The sequence below is a fragment of the Salvelinus fontinalis genome, chromosome 40 (genome assembly GCF_029448725.1).
Source record: "Salvelinus fontinalis isolate EN_2023a chromosome 40, ASM2944872v1, whole genome shotgun sequence".
Classification (NCBI taxonomy): Eukaryota; Metazoa; Chordata; class Actinopteri; order Salmoniformes; family Salmonidae; genus Salvelinus; species Salvelinus fontinalis.
This window is the reverse complement of record NC_074704.1, coordinates 12,427,696-12,449,685: the sequence shown is the minus strand read 5'-3', so window position 1 is coordinate 12,449,685 and position 21,990 is coordinate 12,427,696. Positions and strand designations below refer to the sequence as shown.

At 43.5% G+C, this 21,990-nt stretch overlaps 1 protein-coding gene across 3 annotated transcripts in view; it reads left to right on the top strand.

Moving 5' to 3' along the window:
- Positions 1–612: 612 nt before the first annotated feature.
- The window catches only part of LOC129839633 (calmodulin-regulated spectrin-associated protein 3-like), a 32,613-nt gene continuing 11,235 nt past the window's right edge, over positions 613–21,990 (top strand). The window contains exons 1-8 of one of the 3 annotated variants that reach the window (XM_055907162.1): positions 613–834; positions 9,142–9,410; positions 9,556–9,696; positions 13,044–13,121; positions 13,535–13,567; positions 14,967–15,017; positions 21,059–21,197; positions 21,468–21,607. In XM_055907162.1, coding sequence (XP_055763137.1) covers positions 702–834; positions 9,142–9,410; positions 9,556–9,696; positions 13,044–13,121; positions 13,535–13,567; positions 14,967–15,017; positions 21,059–21,197; positions 21,468–21,607 — 984 coding nt within the window. In that variant the 5' untranslated portion in view covers positions 613–701. Of the gene's footprint in view, positions 835–9,141; positions 9,411–9,555; positions 9,697–13,043; positions 13,122–13,534; positions 13,568–14,908; positions 15,018–21,058; positions 21,198–21,467; positions 21,608–21,990 lie in introns of those variants that run through there. The other 2 variants (XM_055907163.1, XM_055907165.1) reach the window with 2 other exon arrangements.

Below are 21,990 nucleotides of genomic sequence, written 5' to 3'. Positions count from 1 at the left end.
ACTCCAGGGTGGTGTCATGACCACTGGAGTCATCCACCTTAACAGTACCTACCTGGAAGTGGCGGTTACTTAACGTGACCCAGTGGTTAGCCTTGAGATTTACTATTTGGAGACATCGCAGATGTTAATAAGGCGTTTGTATCATGTCAAGTGGTACGGGTTGCCTAGGCTTATATATGTCCCTTATCACCCCCCATACAGGACCGTTGGCTACAGCAGCACCTGAAAACTAGGTCAATCAATGTGTGGCGGCTCTCCTACATCTGGATGCGTGTGCAGCAGTCTACTGCATGGGGACTACTGTGATGGAACAGCTTCGCAGAGCAGAAAGAATGGAAATAATTTACCGAAAAGCGGTTGTCTCCGTGGATCAGTATACCACTACAACTCATCATCCCCAAGCCCACTGATGCCAACGCAGCAAGTGACCGCGCATTGCTCGCAGTGGCAATAAGGACCAACACCTTAATTATCAGGCCGTGGTGACATAGACGGTCTCAGCACAGCAGTCACAGCAATTATGCGCCACAACACAGCAACAATTAGGATTTAAATCGCTGTTGTTATATTTTTCATTTCTTAAGCTGGCAGCTGCTGCTGCGGTAACACCCCTCTTTGTAGATCGCTTGCACTCCTCCTCCCTTCCTCTCCTCGGCTCTCCATCCTTCCTTCCCGGAACGGCGGGGTGGACTGGTGGGGCTATGGAGGATGCAGGTGAGATGAGGAAGACATCCACGGTACCGGAGATTAAACCGTTGGATCAGTACGACTTCAACCGAGCCAAGGTGTGCGCCAGTGTCCGGTGGCTACTGGCGAAGTCATACGGATCCGCAGGTAAAATGGGCTTTATTTATCATGGGCGATTTACCGGTTGACGTTTCTCCCGTTATTGATGCAGTTGGCATCGGGGAAAGTGCACGTTTTCCCCGGGGCGTCTATTGGACAGAATCATGGATATTTACTGTTAATAACAATGGAATAATTATATTTTATTCGAAAAAGGTTAATGTTGTCAAGGTTACGATGTGTCTGATTATAGACTACAGCCAGATGTGATAGGCGACTCACACACAAAGCATCTCTAACGCTCACACCCATATGCGTCTATCCTCTTCATCACAGGCTGTTAGCTACTGCTTCTCTGGCCATTTCACTCTCACAGGTGAACGCGTTCTATATGTTACAGCGTATCTGTTCATTCATCTTTTTATTTTGTATTTTAAATGGGGTGATTCTATAGGTTCAGAAATCAGAATGGTTAAGAAAGAGAAGGTCTTGATTCAAAGGTGCAGCGGTTCGCGTGCAGTGGTATGGACGGAGGAGGATGACGTCACCGCCTTCCTCTTTATACTTCTATCGTCAGTTAATCTATTATTTATCTCGCGGCCTGTACTACTACTGGGTGATAATATAGGCCTACACTCCAAGATCAACAGGCCTATCTGCTAGTTAAATGTGGTTGCACGCGCCACATATCAGGCTAATGTGAGTGTAGGCATAAGCCACCGCGTGCGTGGTAAGCCTAAATGGATATCCCTTCCATATGTGTGTCAGTGTTACACGCGCACACGCATAGGCTACATCACCGTGGTCCAGCCTTCTCGTAGCCATACGCATGCATTGCTTGTGTGTTATAGATCGTGTTATAGATTCACACAATCGTGTGAAGGTGACACTGCCACTCATATAGCCTGTGGTTAAACGTCAGCTATACAGCTGCCACAAAGGGACAAGCTTCCACCACCACGGATAGGCGAAGTGGATAGATTATATCCACGTCGCTCTCACCTGCCAATTTATATCAGGTCAGGGATTGTACGCCTACCATTGAGGAAAGGAGACGAGGAAAGGATATAATATCGCCTAATCGTTTTTATGTAGCCTACCAATTTCCCTGGCAGTTGCACCTGGGGGTTCCCTTTGTCAGCCTACAGGCCTGCTAACACGCCCATTTTATAAAATTGTAATGTCCTCTGCAGTACGCAGTAGGACACAACGTCTTGAAACGTTCAGATAGAAATTGCCTATGTAGAAAACAATGCATGTAAAATATGGAACATGTAGAATATGGAACATGTAGAATATGGGACATGTAGAATATAGAACATGTAGAATATAGAACATGTAGAATATAGAACATGTAGAATAGGGAACATGTAAAATATGGGACATGTAGAATATAGAACATGTAGAATATAGAACATGTAGAATAGGGAACATGTAAAATATGGGATATGTAGTATATAGAACATGTAGAATATAGAACATGTAGAATATAGAACATGTAGAATATAGAACATGTAAAATATGGGACATGTAGAATATAGAACATGTAGAATATAGAACATGTAGAACATGTAAAATATGGGACATGTAGAATATAGAACATGTAGAATATAGAACATATAGAACATGTAGAATATAGAACATGTAGAACATGTAGAATATAGAACATGTAGAATATAGAACATATAGAACATGTGGAATATAGAACATGTAGAATATAGAACATATAGAACATGTAGAATATAGAACATGTAGAATATAGAACATGTAGAATATAGAACATATAGAACATGTAAAATATGGGACATGTAGAATATAGAACATGTAAAATATAGAACATGTAGAATATAGAACATATAGAACATGTAGAATATAGAACATGTAGAATATAGAACATATAGAACATGTGGAATATAGAACATATAGAACATGTAGAATATAGAACATGTAGAATATAGAACATATAGAACATGTGGAATATAGAACATGTAGAATATAGAACATATAGAATATGTAGAATATAGAACATATAGAATATAGAACATGTAGAATATAGAACATATAGAACATGTAAAATATGGGACATGTAGAATATAGAACATGTAAAATATAGAACATGTAGAATATAGAACATGTAGAATATAGAACATGTATAATATAGAACATGTAGAATATAGAACATGTAGAATATAGAACATGTAAAATATGGGACATGTAGAATATAGAACATGTAGAATATAGAACATATAGAACATGTAGAATATAGAACATGTAGAATATAGAACATGTAGAATATAGAACATGTAGAACATGTAGAATATAGAACATGTAGAATATAGAACATATAGAACATGTAAAATATGGGACATGTAGAATATAGAACATGTAGAATATAGAACATGTAGAATATAGAACATGTAGAATATAGAACATGTAGAATAAAGAACATGTAGAATATAGAACATGTAGAATATAGAACATGTAGAACATGTAGAATATAGAATATATAGAACATGTAGAATATAGAACATGTAGAATATAGAACATATAGAACATGTAGAATATAGAACATGTAGAATATAGAACATGTAGAATATAGAACATGTAGAACATGTAGAATATAGAATATATAGAACATGTAGAATATAGAACATGTAGAATATAGAACATATAGAACATGTAGAATATAGAACATGTAGAATATAGAACATGTAGAATATAGAACATGTAGAATATAGAACATGTAGAACATGTAGAATATAGAATATATAGAACATGTAGAATATAGAACATGTAGAATATAGAACATGTAGAACATGTAGAATATAGAATATATAGAACATGTAGAATATAGAACATGTAGAATATAGAACATATAGAACATGTAGAATATAGAACATGTAGAATATAGAACATGTAGAACATGTAGAATATAGAATATATAGAACATGTAGAATATAGAACATGTAGAATATAGAACATATAGAACATGTAGAATATAGAACATGTAGAACATAGAACATGTAGAACATGTAGAATATAGAATATATAGAACATGTAGAATATAGAACATGTAGAATATAGAACATGTAGAATATAGAACATGTAGAACATGTAGAATATAGAATATATAGAACATGTAGAATATAGAACATGTAGAATATAGAACATGTAGAATATAGAACATGTAGAACATAGAACATGTAGAACATGTAGAATATAGAATATATAGAACATGTAGAATATAGAACATGTAGAATATAGAACATGTAGAACATGTAGAATATAGAATATATAGAACATGTAGAATATAGAACATGTAGAATATAGAACATGTAGAATATAGAACATGTAGAACATGTAGAATATAGAATATATAGAACATGTAGAATATAGAACATGTAGAATATAGAACATATAGAACATGTAGAATATAGAACATGTAGAATATAGAACATGTAGAATATAGAACATGTAGAACATGTAGAATATAGAATATATAGAACATGTAGAATATAGAACATGTAGAATATAGAACATATAGAACATGTAGAATATAGAACATGTAGAATATAGAACATGTAGGCCTATTGTTGATTTAACCTTTATTTTAGCAGGGAGTCGTAATAACCTCAGGTCTCTTCATGGCAGTTCTATCAGGAACACTTTATTTGGGTAGTTTGTAGATGGTTTGTAGATGTTCAATAACTGTCAACAACATTTCAAATAACTATCCACTAACCCTTAACCCTAACCTTAACCCTTAACCCTAACCTTAACCCTTAACCCTTAACCCTAGCCCTAACCTTAACCCTTAACCCTAACCTTAACCCTTACCCTAGCCCTAACCTTAACACTTAACCCTTACCTTAACCCTTAACCCTTACCTTAACCCTTAACCCTTACCTTAACCCTAACCTTAACCCTAACCTTAACCCTAGCCCTAACCTTAACCCTTAACCCTTACCTTAACCCTTAACCCTAGCCCTAACCTTAACCCTTAACCCTTACCTTAACCCATAACCCTTACCTTAACCCTAACCTTAACCCTAACCTTAACCCTAGCCCTAACCTTAACCCTAGCCCTAACCTTAACCCTTAACCCTAACCTAAACCCTTAACCCTAACCTTAACCCTAGCCCTAACACTTAACCCTTACCTTAACCCTAGCCCTAACCTTAACCCTTAACCCTAACCTTCACCCTTACCCTAGCCTTAACCATAACCCTAACCTTAACCCTTAACCCTAACCTTAACCCTTAACCCTTACCTTAACCCATAACCCTAGCCCTAACCTTAACCCTTAACCCTTACCTTAACCCATAACCCTAACCTTAACCCTTAACCCTAGCCCTAACCTTAACCCTTAACCCTTACCTTAACCCATAACCCTAACCTTAACCCTTAACCCTAGCCCTAACCTTAACCCTTAACCCTTACCTTAACCCATAACCCTAACCTTAACCCTAGCCCTAACCTTAACCCTTAACCCTAACCTTAACCCAAACCCTAGCCCTAACCTTAACCCTTAACCCTTACCTTAACCCATAACCCTAACCTTAACCCTTAACCCTTACCTTAACCCATAACCCTAACCTTAACCCTTAACCCTAGCCCTAACCTTAACCCTTAACCCTTACCTTAACCCATAACCCTAACCTTAACCCTAGCCCTAACCTTAACCCTTAACCCTTAACCCTAACCTTAACCCAAACCCTAGCCCTAACCTTAACCCTTAACCCTTACCTTAACCCATAACCCTAACCTTAACCCTTAACCCTAACCTTAACCCATAACCCTAACCTTAACCCTTAACCCTTACCTTAACCCATAACCCTAACCTTAACCCTTAACCCTAACCTTAACCCTTAACCCTTACCTTAACCCATAACCCTAACCTTAACCCTTAACCCTAGCCCTAACCTTAACACTTACCCTTAACCCGAACCTTAACCCTAACCTTCACCCTTACCCTTAACCCGAACCTTAACCCTAACCTTCACCCTTACCCTAGCCCTAACCTTAGCCCTAACCTTAACCCTAACCTTAACCCTTACCCTAACCTTAGCCCATACCCTAACACTAACCCTTATTCTAAACCTAACCGTGACCTTAGCAAGCAGTTGCTTATCAACAGATCGTGTGTTGATAGTATGACCGTCTGTAGAGCATCTATGTGGGACCATCCATCTATCTACATAGATCTTGGGGTGGAGAGCGGACTGAGGATTGGTTATTAGGGAAATAGAGGAAGTGTAATTTATTCCTGTGGGACCGTTCAATAGCATCCTGTCTGTCGATCGTGAGTTTGAGCCTCTTAACTGTATCGATTCCCGTATGTTGAAGGCTACCTGATGTATGTAGAAGGCTACCTGACGTATGTAGAAGGCTACCTGACGTATGTTGAAGGCTACCTGACGTATGTAGAAGGCTACCTGACGTATGTTGAAGGCTACCTGACGTATGTTGAAGGCTACCTGACGTATGTTGAAGGCTACCTGACGTATGTTGAAGGCTACCTGACGTATGTTGAAGCCTACCTGATGTATGTAGAAGGCTACCTGGCGTATGTTGAAGGCTACCTGACGTATGTAGAAGGCTACCTGACGTATGTAGAAGGCTACCTGACGTATGTAGAAGGCTACCTGACGTATGTTGAAGGCTACCTGACGTATGTTGAAGGCTACCTGACGTATGTAGAAGGCTACCTGACGTATGTAGAAGGCTACCTGACGTATGTTGAAGGCTACCTGACGTATGTTGAAGGCTACCTGACGTATGTAGAAGGCTACCTGACGTATGTAGAAGGCTACCTGACGTATGTTGAAGGCTACCTGACGTATGCAGAAGGCTACCTGACGTATGTAGAAGGCTACCTGACGTATGTAGAAGGCTACCTGACGTATGTTGAAGGCTACCTGACGTGTGTAGAAGGCTACCTGACGTATGTAGAAGGCTGCCTGACGTATGTTGTTAGTAGCCTATTCCCGATAGAAATCTCAGTCAGCCCAATGCGGAAGGTGAAAAACAAACGTCAACATTTGGCACACTCACTGCACAGATGCACTCTGTCTTGCACTGTAACATTGGTATTATAGTGTAAACTGTTAAAGTAAGTGTCTTCATGGAGGTTAAGTGACTTCTAAATCTATAAGAGATCAATAGAGGATCCTGTGCCAGACATGATGTGTGTGTGTTTCTGTGTGTGTTTCTGTGTGTGTGTGTATGTATGTGTATGTTTGTGTGTGTTTCTGTGTGTGTATGTGTCAAGGACCATAGTCCTGCTGATAACAATGGCTGTAAACATAGTGTGTCCAATCAGACGCAGCTTAAATCAGATTCCTCTCCTTCTTCCCCTTTCTGTGTTAATGAACACATTCCATTGTGTGTGTTTAGTTTAGGCTCCATTGTGTGTGTGTGTTTGTGTGTGTGTGTGTGTCTTTACTACAGGAGGTTGGTGGCACCTTAATTGGGGAGAACGGGCTCATGGTAATATCTGGAGCAGAATCAGTGGAAAGATGTCAAATACATCAAACACATGGTTTCCATGGTTTCCAGGTGTTTGTTGCCATTCCATTGGCTCCGTTCCGGCCATTATTATGAGCCGTCCTCCCCTCAGCAGCCTCCACTGGTCTTTATATAGCTGTGTATGTTGTATACAACCCTCCTTGCCATACAGTCTCAGTCAAAGCCTCTATTTGTTTTGAACCTCCTCTGCCCTGTGTGTGTTTCTGCTGTTTTAGCGTTGTTAACCTGTTTCTACTGGATTAGATTAGCATGATGCTAATTGGGTTAGCTGGGACCTGCTCAGCAGTCCAGAGCCACAGTCATTCCTTTTGATTGAGACGGAATGGCTTTCTCCTCTTTTGCCATTCCCATGGCAACCAGCGTTCCGTTTATCCCCAGTGTTCTGTAGCTTGAATACACATAGTTGAACCTACTGAACATTCTCTACACGGAGACAGAGGTAGTTCTGTGTGTGTCAAGGACCATAGTCCTGCTGATAACAATGGCTGTAAACATAGTGTGTCCAATCAGATGCAGCCTAGATCAGATTCCTCTCCTTCTTCTCCTTGCTCCCTCTCTCAACAGCCCATCTGGAATTATTGTCCTCTCTCTTTCTTCCCCTTCCTCCCTCTCTCAACAGCCCATCTGGAATTATTGTCCTCTCTCCTTCCCCTTGCTCCCTCTCTCAACAGCCCATCTGGAATTATTGTCCTCTCTCTTTCTTCTTGGAGCCCACTCCAAGAGAGGAAGGAGAATAGGGGGAGAGGAGAGAGGAGAAGGAGGGGAGTAGTCCTGTCCAGAGTTAGATATTTCTTCCTTCATTGCCAGTGGGAGAGCTGCTCCAATCTCTCAGATCATCCTTCCCTCTCCTAGAGCAGCAGAGCAAGGGGTTGTGGGTCACTGAGCTCAGCCGAGGGATGTGTGTGCTGCAGTGCCATGCCGCAGAATGCACACACACGCACACACACACACACACACACACACACACACACACACACACACACACACACACACACACACACACACACACACACACACACACACACACACACACACACACACACACACACACACACACACACACACACACACACACACAGTCGCCTGGCTGAGTTGTTCATGCAGATGATAACATTTTATCTGTTCTCTGTGTGATATGCCTGTCTAGATAGAGGGAGAGAGAAGAGAGTCTGTACATTCACTCTTTCATCCTTTCTTTCTCTCTGTAGTAACTGATTGAGAGTGGGAGAGAGGAAGATAGAGGGGGTGGGGGGAATGAGATAGAGGGGGGAAAAATAGAGAAGGGTAGAGAGGGGGGAGAGAGAGAATGTTCAGGTAATTCTACAGTTATAACTCTATAGGTTGTCCTCTGTCCCCCAGTAGAGAATGTTCAGGTAGTTCTACAGTTATAACTCTATAGGTTGTCCTCTGTCCCCCCGTAGACAATGTTCAGGTAGTTCTACAGTTATAACTCTATAGGTTGTCCTCTGTCCCCCAGTAGAGAATGTTCAGGTAGTTCTACAGTTATAATTATATAGGTTGTCCTCTGTCCCCCTGTAGACAATGTTCAGGTAGTTCTACAGTTATAACTCTATAGGTTGTCCTCTGTCCCCCTGTAGAGAATGTTCAGGTAGTTCTACAGTTATAACTATATGTTGTCCTCTGTCCCCCTGTAGACAATGTTCAGGTAGTTCTACAGTTATAACTATATGTTGTCCTCTGTCTCCCTGTAGACAATGTTCAGGTAGTTCTACAGTTATAACTCTATAGGTTGTCCTCTGTCCCCCTGTAGAGAATGCTCTGGTAGTTCTACAGTTCCTCATTGTTTACCCCTCTCCTCCACCATAGAGCATGTCCCGGTGGAGCTGCGAGAGCCTCTGTACAGAGACAAGTATGAGCAGGAGCACCTCAAGCCCTCCGTCTCCCAGAAACTCCTGTCCCCTGAGCTGTACTGTAGGACCCAGGCCCTGCTCCACGGGGTCTCCCAGCCCGCTTCTCAGGGGCCCCCAGGGGACAACTCCGCACTGCTGCAGCTCCTCACCAAGAGGGGCCTGGAGCCCAGGGACCAGGATGTGGCCATCACAGAGGAAGACCTCAGCCACACGCCCATCAAGACGGTGTGTTACAGTGTGTGTTACAGTGTGTGTGTGTGTGTGAGTGTGTGTGCGTGCATGCGTGTAACCCTAACGTTACTCCTATCGTTGATCCTTTGCTCTCTCATGACTGGCTCATGGTCTGCTTCTCTCTGTCTGATTGGTCTAGAGGGCCCACCTGGTCCTGATTGACTCGCTGATGTCACTGGCTGCCATGGAGACGGTGGGCAAGGTTAAGATGACGGCAGAGGCAGAGAAAATGGGAGGCGGGGCTCCGTGGGAGAATGCCCTCCTCTTCTGGGTTAACCGGGTAAGACCAGAACACGACCAGAACACGACCAGAACACGACCAGAAAATGATCAGGTCCTTCTAGAACACAACCAGGTCCTTCTAGAACACAACCAGGTCCTTCTAGAACACAACCAGGTCCTTCTAGAACACAACCAGGTCCTTCTAGAACACAACCAGGTCCTTCTAGAACACAACCAGGTCCTTCTAGAACACAACCAGGTCATTAGGGCTGGGCGATATGGCAAATCAATTATCACGATATATATATATAGAGATTTTTTTCATTCAGTAACGATAATTATCACGATATTAATCAAATATGTTTTAAAGGTGCATATCTGATTCAGACTCAAGCCTGCCTGAACACTTTAATGTTTATTATTTATTGTCAGAAGTAGAACTCACAAATAACATTTTAACTCCACTTTTTTTTTAAAGCTGTAAACCCTTACAAGTCATGAGCATGAAGTACAAAAATAAAAAAAAACAAATAGTGCAAGTCAATATGCATTATATCGGTTGAAGTTGGGGTAGTTGTTGTCTTACAAGCCAGAAAGCCACGTCTGTCTACGGTCTCTGGCTTTAAAGTTGCCCCATGGCAGGTCACTATGTTGCCACCTGTGCTAAAAACACCCTCTGAGGGGGAGCTGGTCGCAGGAATGCACAGGTAGCACTTTGCCAGGTGGCTGACTTGGGGAAGGTTGTTTGGTTGGATCTTCCACCAGTCCAGTGGATCCACTGTCAGCATCAGGAGACTGAAGGTAGCAGCTGACTTCCTTGTCTACCAGCTGGATTTCAGTAAGACCTGTAGTGGTGGAACATGGCTTTTTGAAAAAACTGCCCAATGACTTTTCTCTTTTTAGCTGTCAGTTGTGGTGAAGCAGCAGCAACGTCTCCCTGTGCTGGGCCTGGGCCTTCATGTCCCTTATTGACCATCTCTGAGACAGCTCTCGCTTTTATTTGGCCCACCTTCTCCTCTTCGATGTAATGTGTTTTAAACCGAGGGTCGACCAACGAGGCAATGTCCAGGAGGTCATCATATTTCTCATTCAGAAAGTCCATGACTACCGTTTTGATGGTTTGGGTGAGCTCTGTTTCACCATCATCAGGTTTCATGACCTCTGTATTGAACAGGTGTAGTACTGGCTCTGGGTAAGACACACTGACATAAGACTCACCAGACAGAGCATCTGTGAATTCTAGTGGGGTCAATGCCTGGTTGAGGGACTCAAGAACATCTATATCTGATTAGGTGGGCGTTAAGTGCCGGGTCTTCTTGCCTCTGGACAAGACCTGTGAAATGTCTTTCTCCTGCTCCAGGACTCTTTGCACCATGTTTTGACGTGATCCCCACCTGGTAGGTGACTCTGTCACCAACTCGTCCTGGGGTAGGTGGTGTTCTTTTTGATCAACAGGCAGGTCTCTCTTCTTTTCCACCAATAGGAAAAGGCACCTACCACTTTCTTACACACTCCAATTGCTCGATCCACCCGTTTGTGTGTACCCACTCTCTCTAAGAGAAATCAAGAGATTTTAATAAAATGTAAAAATCACAAGAATCCCTTTAGTTATGTACAAATGTAATATTTAACTTAATCAGATGATGAAAAAAAATGCACATTTAGTTTAATCTAACCAATCCCTTCAATATACACAATTGACAAGGTTACTTACCAATGGCCAAGTGCAGACGATGTCCAGAACATTGCAGTCGGGTCCGTTTGTTGATTTGAGCGGCCTTCACCACTTTCGCACCACTATCCGTTGTAATGCAGACCTGTCTGTCTTGACTGAGTCCCCAGGAGGCAGAGCGTCAATGAGCCGATCTGCTGTAGCTTCACCCGTGTGGTCGTCGGGAAAGTATGATGTTTGAAGGCATTTATTGAGAAGATTCCACTCTGTCAATATAGTGGATAGTGAGGCTAATGTAAGGCGCTGACGTGTAACTTGACCACAGATCGGTAGTCAAAATACGTCAAATCTGTCTTGAGCTGTTCTTCAACTGTTTCCCTACACTCGGCGTAGAGTTTAGGCAGTGCGGTGAGAGAAATGTTTGCGGCCAGGGAGCACGTACCTGGGGTCAATTCAATTGATAAGCCTCTTGAAACCGTCCTTTTCCACTGTGCTAATTGGTTGCATGTCCTTAGCAATGCAATGCATAATAGCGTTTGTGATGTCTTTGTGTCTTTTGGATGTTTGCTCGTAGGACATAAACGCTGTCAGTGTTGACTGCTTCAGGTGAACATCCCCAGATCGGCTGGTGCTTGAGGGGCGTTTATCAATACCGTGGCGCAAACTCAAACTTCCTGCATGTTCCAAAGAGTGATTTTGCTTCAGATGTTGAAAAAGGTTTGTCGTATTACCAGACTTGGTAGCCACCTGTCTACGGCACAATTTGCACCCAATGTTGCTCTGCTCTTTGTCGGACTTCAAAAATTCAAACCACTTCCAAATAACTGAAACAGCTGAATCTGCTCCTTCTCCATGGCTGCCACTGTTTTCGTCGACATCACTCAGTGTTCTTGGTTAATAGTGGCTACTCCATCACTCGAGGTGCTAAGTGGTTTTTAGTGGGCGTATACCTCTCCACGTGCATATTGTCACTTCTCCGCATGTTCCTGCTGCGTCACAGAAGTAATTACCTCGATATTTATTTATTTTTTACCCCTTTTTTCTCCCCAATTTTGTGGTATCCAATTGGTAGTAGTTACAGTCTTGTCTCATCCTTGCAACTCCAATACGGACTAGGGTGAGGCGAAGGTCGAGAGCCATGCGTCCTCCGAAACACAACCCAACCAAGCCGCACTGCTTCTTGACACAATACACATCCAACCTGGATGCTAGCCGCACCAATGAGTCGGAGGAAACACCGTGCACCTGGCGACCTGGTCAGCGTGCACTGCGCCCGGCCCGCCACAGGAGTCGCTAGTGCGCGATGAGACAAGGATATCCCTGCCGGCCAAACCCTCCCTAACCCGGACGATGCTGGTCCAATTGTGCGCCGCCCCATGGGCCTCCCGGTCGCGGCCGGCTGCGACAGAGCCTGGGCTCGAACCCAGAATCTCTGGTAGCACAGCCTTAGACCACTGCGCCACCCGGGAGGCCCCATCTCGATATTTATTGATATTGATTTATCGCCCAGCCCTACAGGTCATTCTAGAACACGACCAGAAGAACAACCAGAACGTTCTAGAACACGACCTGGTCATTTTAGAACATCAATAGGTCTTATAGAACCCCAGAACACGACCAAGCCATCCTAGAACACGACCAGAACACAACCAGAACGTTCTAGAACACGACCTGGTCATTGTAGATTAGGACCATGTTGACATGTGATTGTCTCTGTCTGTCTCTCTCTGCAGTTGAATCAGAAGTTGAGAGAGAGCACTGAGGATGAGGAGGTCCCAACCTGCACAGACCCACAGCCTGTTCAACCAACAGTTAGTACACACACACACACACACACGCACACACACACACACACACACACACACACACACACACACACACACACACACACACACACACACACACACACACACACACACACACACACACACACACACACACACATACACACACTCACACACACGCACGCACACGCACATAAACACACACACATACACACACACTCACACACACACACACACACACACACACACATAAACACACACACATAAACACACATACATAAATACACACACACACATACATAAACACACACATAAACACATGCAAGCATTTCTAAACATCAAAATAAGACTGCTACTAAAGACTAAACTGCTATGTCCCTAAAGTTTCCATCACTTATACTGCTCTCTCTTCTCTCTCTCTCACATCCCTCGTATGGCAGTGTCCCACCCGCTGGTACTGGAAACTGGTCCCAGTAAGTGTGTTCCTTTTATCTCTCTCTCTCCCTCTCTTTCTCTCTCTCTCTTCTCTCTCTTCTCTCTCTCATGATATAACTGCCTTATTGTAAATAATGTTTCTCTTTCGAAATGCTAGATACTTTATATCTATCCACCCCCTCTTTTCTCTCTCTTTCCCTCTTTCTCTTTCTGTCTTTCTCTTTCCCTCTTTCTCTTTCCCTCTTTCTCTTTCCCTCTTTCTCTTTCCCTCTTTCTCTTTCCTCTTTCTCTTTCCCTCTTTCCCTCTTTCTCTTTCCCTCTTTCTCTTTCCCTCTTTCTCTTTCTCTCTCCCTGCTGTGTGACACTATATACATGACCCTGACCTTATGAACTTTGAACCTCTGAGGTTATAGTCACTGACAGAGGGTCCGTATTCATGAAGCTTCTCAGAGTAGGAGTGCTGATCTAGGATCAGTTTGGCCTCTTAAATATTAAGCATTCAAAGGAGGGAGGGGACTGATCCTAGATCAGCACTCTGAGAGGCTTTATGACTACAGCCCCTGATCCTGTGGTTAAGGACAACTCACCTCTCATCATCTAACTCTACACTGAGTGGACAAAACATTAGGAACATCGGCTCTTTCAATGACATAGACTGACCAGGTGAATCCAGGTGAAAGCTATGATCCCTTATTGATGTCACTTGTTAAATCCACTTCAATCAGTGTAGATGAAGGGGAGGAGACAGGTTGAAGAAGGATTTTTAAGCCTTGAGACGATTGAGACATGGATTGTGTATTTGTGTCATTCAGAGGGTGAATGGACAAGACAAAAGATTTAGGTGCCTTTGAACGGGGTATGGTCGTAGGTGCCAGGGTCGCCGGTTTTTCACACTCAACAGTTTCCCCTGTGTATCAAGAATGGTCCACCACCCAAAGGACATCCAGCCAACTTGACACAACTGCAGGAAGCATTGGAGTCAACATGGGCCAGCATCCCTGTGGAACACTTTCGACACCTTGCAGAGTCCATTCCCTGACGAATTGAGACAAAATGGGGTGCAACAAATGTAATGTAGGAAGGTGTTCCTAATGTTTTGTACACTCAGTGTAGATGGTGGAGGGGGTGATGGGGCTAGGGTAGGGCGAAGTTCCGGCCTGATCTTTGGTCAGTTTTGCATTTTCCCCACTGATGGTTAAGGATTGGGGGAGGGGAAACGGATCCTAGATCTGTACCTAGGGGGAAACTTCTCTCCTGTGCATCGTGGGGAGGTGAGAAGGTGGTTCTTACCTTAATGTATCTCTGCTCCCCCTCCCCCTCCCCCTCCTCAACCCCCCCTGTCCCCCGCCTCCCCCTCGTCACGTGACTGTGTATGGCAGTTCCCATGGCGACCCGTGGGTGTTTACGCTTGTCCTTCTCTCTGCCATCCTCATCCAGCATGCCATCGCTTTTTGTTTGAAGGAGGAGTCTGGGAATAAACCTCCAGTGGTAACGTATACGCCACTCTTCTCCTCCCTTTCCTCCTCCTCCTCTTCCTCCTCCTCCTCCTCCTCCTCTTCCTTGTCTCTCTCTCTCAGCTAACGGACAGCCAGCCAGACAGACAGAAAGACACTCCAACCCTGTTGCTGCTCTCTCTCTCTCTCTCAGCTAACTAACAGACAGCCAGCCAGACAGACAGACAGACAGACAGACAGACATTCCAACCCTGTTGCTGCTCTCTCTCTCTCAGCTAACTAACAGACAGCCAGCCAGCCAGCCAGCCAGACAGACAGACAGACAGACAGACAGACAGACATTCCAACCCTGTGGCTGCTCTCTCTCTCTCAGGTAACTAACAGACAGCCAGACAGACATTCCAACCCTGCTGTTTGTGGATGGAAACACTATAAATTATTTATTCACTGTTATTTATGATTTTACTTTATACATGTATGTTTTATCAATACTTCTTCACATTCTGGTTGGAATTACACATTTGGGCTGATTTGATCCTGATTGGTTACCCTCTATCTGGTCTTCATGTACGCTTCCACACTTGTACACTTGTGGCTCCACCATATTGCTGTGTCTCAACTATCCAGTTATTTTCATTCTGCTAACACAGTTCTCTAGAGGAACGAGCTAGTTGTTTTTCAGTCTGCTAACACAGTTCTCTAGAGGGAGGAGCTTGTTGTTTTTCAGTCTGCTAACACAGTTCTCTAGAGGAAAAGGCTTGTTGTTTTTCAGTCTGCTAACACAGTTCTCTAGAGGAAGGAGCTAGTTGTTTTTCAGTCTGCTAACACAGTTCTCTAGAGGGAGGAGCTTGTTGTTTTCAGTCTGCTAACACAGTTCTCTAGAGGAAGGAGCTGGTTGTTTTTCAGTCTGCTAACACAGTTCTCTAGAGGAAGGAGCTAGTTGTTTTTCAGTCTGCTAACACAGTTCTCTAGAGGAAGGAGCTAGTTGTTTTTCAGTCTGCTAACACAGTTCTCTAGAGGAAGGAGCTGGTTGTTTTTCAGTCTGCTAACACAGTTCTCTAGAGGAAGGAGCTTGTTGTTTTTCAGTCTGCTAACACAGTTCTCTAGAGGAAGGAGCTGGTTGTTTTTCAGTGTGCTAACACAGTTCTCTAGAGGAAGGAGCTAGTTGTTTTTCAGTCTGCTAACACAGTTCTCTAGAGGAAGGAGCTAGTTGTTTTTCAGTCTGATAACACAGTTCTCTAAAGGAAGGAGCTTGTTGTTTTTCAGTCTTATAACACAGTTCTCTAGAGGAACGAGCTAGTTGTTTTTCAGTGTGCTAACACAGTTCTCTAGAGGAAAAGGCTTGTTGTTTTTCAGTCTGCTAACACAGTTCTCTAGAGGAAGGAGCTAGTTGTTTTTCAGTCTGCTAACACAGTTCTCTAGAGGGAGGAGCTTGTTGTTTTCAGTCTGCTAACACAGTTCTCTAGAAGAAGGAGCTGGTTGTTTTTCAGTCTGCTAACACAGTTCTCTAGAGGAAGGAGCTAGTTGTTTTTCAGTCTGCTAACACAGTTCTCTAGAGGAAGGAGCTAGTTGTTTTTCAGTCTGCTAACACAGTTCTCTAGAGGAAGGAGCTGGTTGTTTTTCAGTCTGCTAACACAGTTCTCTAGAGGAAGGAGCTTGTTGTTTTTCAGTCTGCTAACACAGTTCTCTAGAGGAAGGAGCTGGTTGTTTTTCAGTGTGCTAACACAGTTCTCTAGAGGAAGAAGCTAGTTGTTTTTCAGTCTGCTAACACAGTTCTCTAGAGGAAGGAGCTAGTTGTTTTTCAGTCTGATAACACAGTTCTCTAAAGGAAGGAGCTTGTTGTTTTTCAGTCTTATAACACAGTTCTCTAGAGGAAGGAGCTAGTTGTTTTTCAGTCTGCTAACACAGTTCTCTAGAGGAAGGAGCTAGTTGTTTTTCAGTCTGCTAACACAGTTTTCTAGAGGAAGGAGCTAGTTGTTTTTCAGTCTGCTAACACATTTCTCTAGAGGAAGGAGCTTGTTGTTTTTCAGTCTGCTAACACAGTTCTCTAGAGGAAGGAGCTAGTTGTTTTTCAGTCTGCTAACACAGTTCTCTAGAGGAAGGAGCTGGTTGTTTTTCAGTCTGCTAACACAGTTCTCTAGAGGAAGGAGCTTGTTGTTTTTCAGTCTGCTAACACAGTTCTCTAGAGGAAGGAGCTGGTTGTTTTTCAGTGTGCTAACACAGTTCTCTAGAGGAAGAAGCTAGTTGTTTTTCAGTCTGCTAACACAGTTCTCTAGAGGAAGGAGCTAGTTGTTTTTCAGTCTGATAACACAGTTCTCTAAAGGAAGGAGCTTGTTGTTTTTCAGTCTTATAACACAGTTCTCTAGAGGAAGGAGCTAGTTGTTTTTCAGTCTGCTAACACAGTTCTCTAGAGGAAGGAGCTAGTTGTTTTTCAGTCTGCTAACACAGTTCTCTAGAGGAAGGAGCTAGTTGTTTTTCAGTCTGCTAACACAGTTCTCTAGAGGAAGGAGCTGGTTGTTTTTCAGTCTGCTAACACAGTTCTCTAGAGGAAGGAGCTTGTTGTTTTTCAGTCTGCTAACACAGTTCTCTAGAGGAAGGAGCTGGTTGTTTTTCAGTGTGCTAACACAGTTCTCTAGAGGAAGAAGCTAGTTGTTTTTCAGTCTGCTAACACAGTTCTCTAGAGGAAGGAGCTAGTTGTTTTTCAGTCTGATAACACAGTTCTCTAAAGGAAGGAGCTTGTTGTTTTTCAGTCTTATAACACAGTTCTCTAGAGGAAGGAGCTAGTTGTTTTTCAGTCTGCTAACACAGTTCTCTAGAGGAAGGAGCTAGTTGTTTTTCAGTCTGCTAACACAGTTTTCTAGAGGAAGGAGCTAGTTGTTTTTCAGTCTGCTAACACATTTCTCTAGAGGAAGGAGCTTGTTGTTTTTCAGTCTGCTAACACAGTTCTCTAGAGGAAGGAGCTAGTTGTTTTTCAGTCTGATAACACAGTTCTCTAAAGGAAGGAGCTTGTTGTTTTTCAGTCTTATAACACAGTTCTCTAGAGGAACGAGCTAGTTGTTTTTCAGTGTGCTAACACAGTTCTCTAGAGGAAAAGGCTTGTTGTTTTTCAGTCTGCTAACACAGTTCTCTAGAGGAAGGAGCTAGTTGTTTTTCAGTCTGCTAACACAGTTCTCTAGAGGGAGGAGCTTGTTGTTTTCAGTCTGCTAACACAGTTCTCTAGAAGAAGGAGCTGGTTGTTTTTCAGTCTGCTAACACAGTTCTCTAGAGGAAGGAGCTAGTTGTTTTTCAGTCTGCTAACACAGTTCTCTAGAGGAAGGAGCTAGTTGTTTTTCAGTCTGCTAACACAGTTCTCTAGAGGAAGGAGCTGGTTGTTTTTCAGTCTGCTAACACAGTTCTCTAGAGGAAGGAGCTTGTTGTTTTTCAGTCTGCTAACACAGTTCTCTAGAGGAAGGAGCTGGTTGTTTTTCAGTGTGCTAACACAGTTCTCTAGAGGAAGAAGCTAGTTGTTTTTCAGTCTGCTAACACAGTTCTCTAGAGGAAGGAGCTAGTTGTTTTTCAGTCTGATAACACAGTTCTCTAAAGGAAGGAGCTTGTTGTTTTTCAGTCTTATAACACAGTTCTCTAGAGGAAGGAGCTAGTTGTTTTTCAGTCTGCTAACACAGTTCTCTAGAGGAAGGAGCTAGTTGTTTTTCAGTCTGCTAACACAGTTTTCTAGAGGAAGGAGCTAGTTGTTTTTCAGTCTGCTAACACATTTCTCTAGAGGAAGGAGCTTGTTGTTTTTCAGTCTGCTAACACAGTTCTCTAGAGGAAGGAGCTAGTTGTTTTTCAGTCTGCTAACACAGTTCTCTAGAGGAAGGAGCTAGTTGTTTTTCAGTCTGCTAACACAGTTCTCTAGAGGAAGGAGCTAGTTGTTTTTCAGTCTGCTAACACAGTTCTCTAGAGGAAGGAGCTAGTTGTTTTTCAGTCTGCTAACACGGTTCTCTAGAGGAAGGAGCTGGTTGTTTTTCAGTCTGCTAACACAGTTCTCTAGATGAAGGAGCTTGTTGTTTTTCAGTCTGCTAACACAGTTCTCTAGAGGAAGGAGATGGTTGTTTTTCAGTGTGCTAACACAGTTCTCTAGAGGAAGGAGCTAGTTGTTTTTCAGTCTGCTAACACAGTTCTCTAGAGGAAGGAGCTAGTTGTTTTTCAGTCTGCTAACACAGTTCTCTAGAGGAAGGAGCTTGTTGTTTTTCAGTCTGCTAACACAGTTCTCTAGAGGAAGGAGCTGGTTGTTTTTCAGTCTGCTAACACAGTTCTCTAGAGGGAGGAGCTAGTTGTTTTTCAGTCTGCTAACACAGTTCTCTAGAGGAAGGAGATAGTTGTTTTTCAGTCTGCTAACAGTTCTCTAGAGGAAGGAGCTAGTTGTTTTTCAGTCTGCTAACAGTTCTCTAGAGGAAGGAGCTAGTTGTTTTTCAGTCTGCTAACAGTTCTCTAGAGGAAGGAGCTAGTTGTTTTTCAGTCTGCTAACACAGTACTCTAGAGGAAGGAGCTAGTTGTTTTTCAGTCTGCTAACACAGTTCTCTAGAGGAAGGAGCTTGTTTTTCAGTCTGCTAACACAGTTCTCTAGAGGAAGGAGCTGGTTGTTTTTCAGTCTGCTAACACAGTTCTCTAGAGGAAGGAGATAGTTGTTTTTCAGTCTGCTGAGTTCTCTAGAGGAAGGAGCTTGTTGTTTTTCAGTCTGCTAACAGTTCTCTAAAGGAAGGAGCTTGTTGTTTTTCAGTCTGCTAACACAGTTCTCTAGAGGAAGGAGCTAGTTGTTTTTCAGTCTGCTAACACAGTTCTCTAGAGGAAGGAGCTAGTTGTTTTTCAGTCTGCTAACACAGTTCTCTAGAGGAAGGAGCTAGTTGTTTTTCAGTGTGCTAACACAGTTCTCTAGAGGAAGGAGCTGGTTGTTTTTCAGTCTGCTAACAGTTCTCTAGAGGAAGGAGCTGGTTGTTTTTCAGTCTGCTAACACAGTTCTCTAGAGGAAGGAGCTAGTTGTTTTTCAGTCTGCTAACACAGTTCTCTAGAGGAAAGAGCTAGTTGTTTTTCAGTCTGCTAACACAGTTCTCTAGAGGAAGGAGCTAGTTGTTTTTCAGTCTGCTAACAGTTCTCTAGAGGAAGGAGCTAGTTGTTTTTCAGTCTGCTAACACAGTTCTCTAGAGGAAGGAGCTAGTTGTTTTTCAGTCTGCTAACACAGTTCTCTAGAGGAAGGAGCTTGTTGTTTTTCAGTCTGCTAACAGTTCTCTAGAGGAAGGAGATGGTTGTTTTTCAGTCTGCTAACACAGTTCTCTAGAGGAAGGAGCTAGTTGTTTTTCAGTCTGCTAACACAGTTCTCTAGAGGAAGGAGCTTGTTGTTTTTCAGTCTGCTAACACAGTTCTCTAGAGGAAGGAGCTAGTTGTTTTTCAGTCTGCTAACACAGTTCTCTAGAGGAAGGAGCTTGTTGTTTTTCAGTCTGCTAACACAGTTCTCTAGAGGAAGGAGCTTGTCGTTTTCTGGTCTCACTTGATTTCTTCTTTCTCCTTAGTGGTTCAGTCACTCAAGTGCCTTGTGGTTGTATTGCCTGTTGTTCCGCTGCATGTCCACCAGAGAGCGCTATAGTCTCAGCTCACACTGCTTCATCACAACTCTTTTCTGCACTTCCTTTCTTTGTTTCTTTCTTTCTGTCTCTCATCCCTCTTTTCATTGCAATGTCTCGTTTGACATGTGAGCCCTAACTCTGTTCAGCGTGTGCGCTTGTGTGTGTGTGTGTGTGCTCAGCAAAGTACTGTACTGCGATAAGTCTTGTGCTTGGTTTGTCAGACTTCTTTTCTCGGCTGTGTTGGTGGATTATTGGCTGGCTGTGGAGTTTATGACATGTCTTGATCATTTCTCTAAACGTCGTGGCAAAGTCATCTGTATTGTGGGGTAATTCTGGGCCTTTTGGTCTCATTAACTAATTCAACAATAGGTAGTTAACTGTTGTTTTTTCTCTCTCTCTCCTTCTCTCATGTCTCTGTCTCTGTCTCTCTCTCTCTCTCTGTCCCTCCCTCCCTCCATCCCTCCCTCTCTGTCAGATCCGTTATAGGAAGGATAAGGTTCTGTCTAAGCAGACTCCTACTTTTCCTCTGGTGTCTGGTGTAAGGGATCTGTCTAATGGCTGTGCTATAGCTGCTGTTCTCCACTACTACTGTCCTGACCTCCTGCCACTGGAAGGTACGCTCTCACACACACACACACACACACACACACACACACACACACACACACACACACACACACACACACACACACACACACACACACACACACACACACACACACCTCTGATATCTACCCCTCTCCCCCCCCCCCTCCTCCTTCCTCTCCCTCCCCCTCTCTTCCTCCCCCTCCCCCTCTACTCCTCCCTCCTCACCCTCTCCTCCTCCCTCCACCTCTCTTCCTCCCCCTCTTCCTCCTCCTCCTCCTCGTGCCCCTCTCCTCTAGATGTGTGTCTGAAGGACACCATGTCTGTAGCAGACAGTCTGTATAACCTGCAGCTGATCAGAGAGATCAGTGAGACCAGTCTACAGAGGTGCTGTCACCTGGAGCTGGAGGACCTGCTCTACGCCCCGCCCACACTACACGTAGGTACAACTCTGTCCAGGATGTAGTACTAGACCTCTCCACAACACTACACGTAGGTACAACTCTGTCCAGGACGTAGTACTAGACCTCTCCACAACACTACACGTAGGTACAACTCTGTCCAGGACGTAGTACCAGACCTCTCCACAACACGTAGGTACAACTCTGTCCAGGACATAGTACTAGACCTCTCCACTACACTACACGTAGGTACAACTCTGTCCAGGACGTAGTACTAGACCTCTCCACTACACTACACGTAGGTACAACTCTGTCCAGGACGTAGTACTAGACCTCTCCACAACACTACACGTAGGTACAACTCTGTCCAGGACGTAGTACCAGACCTCTCCACAACACTACACGTAGGTACAACTCTGTC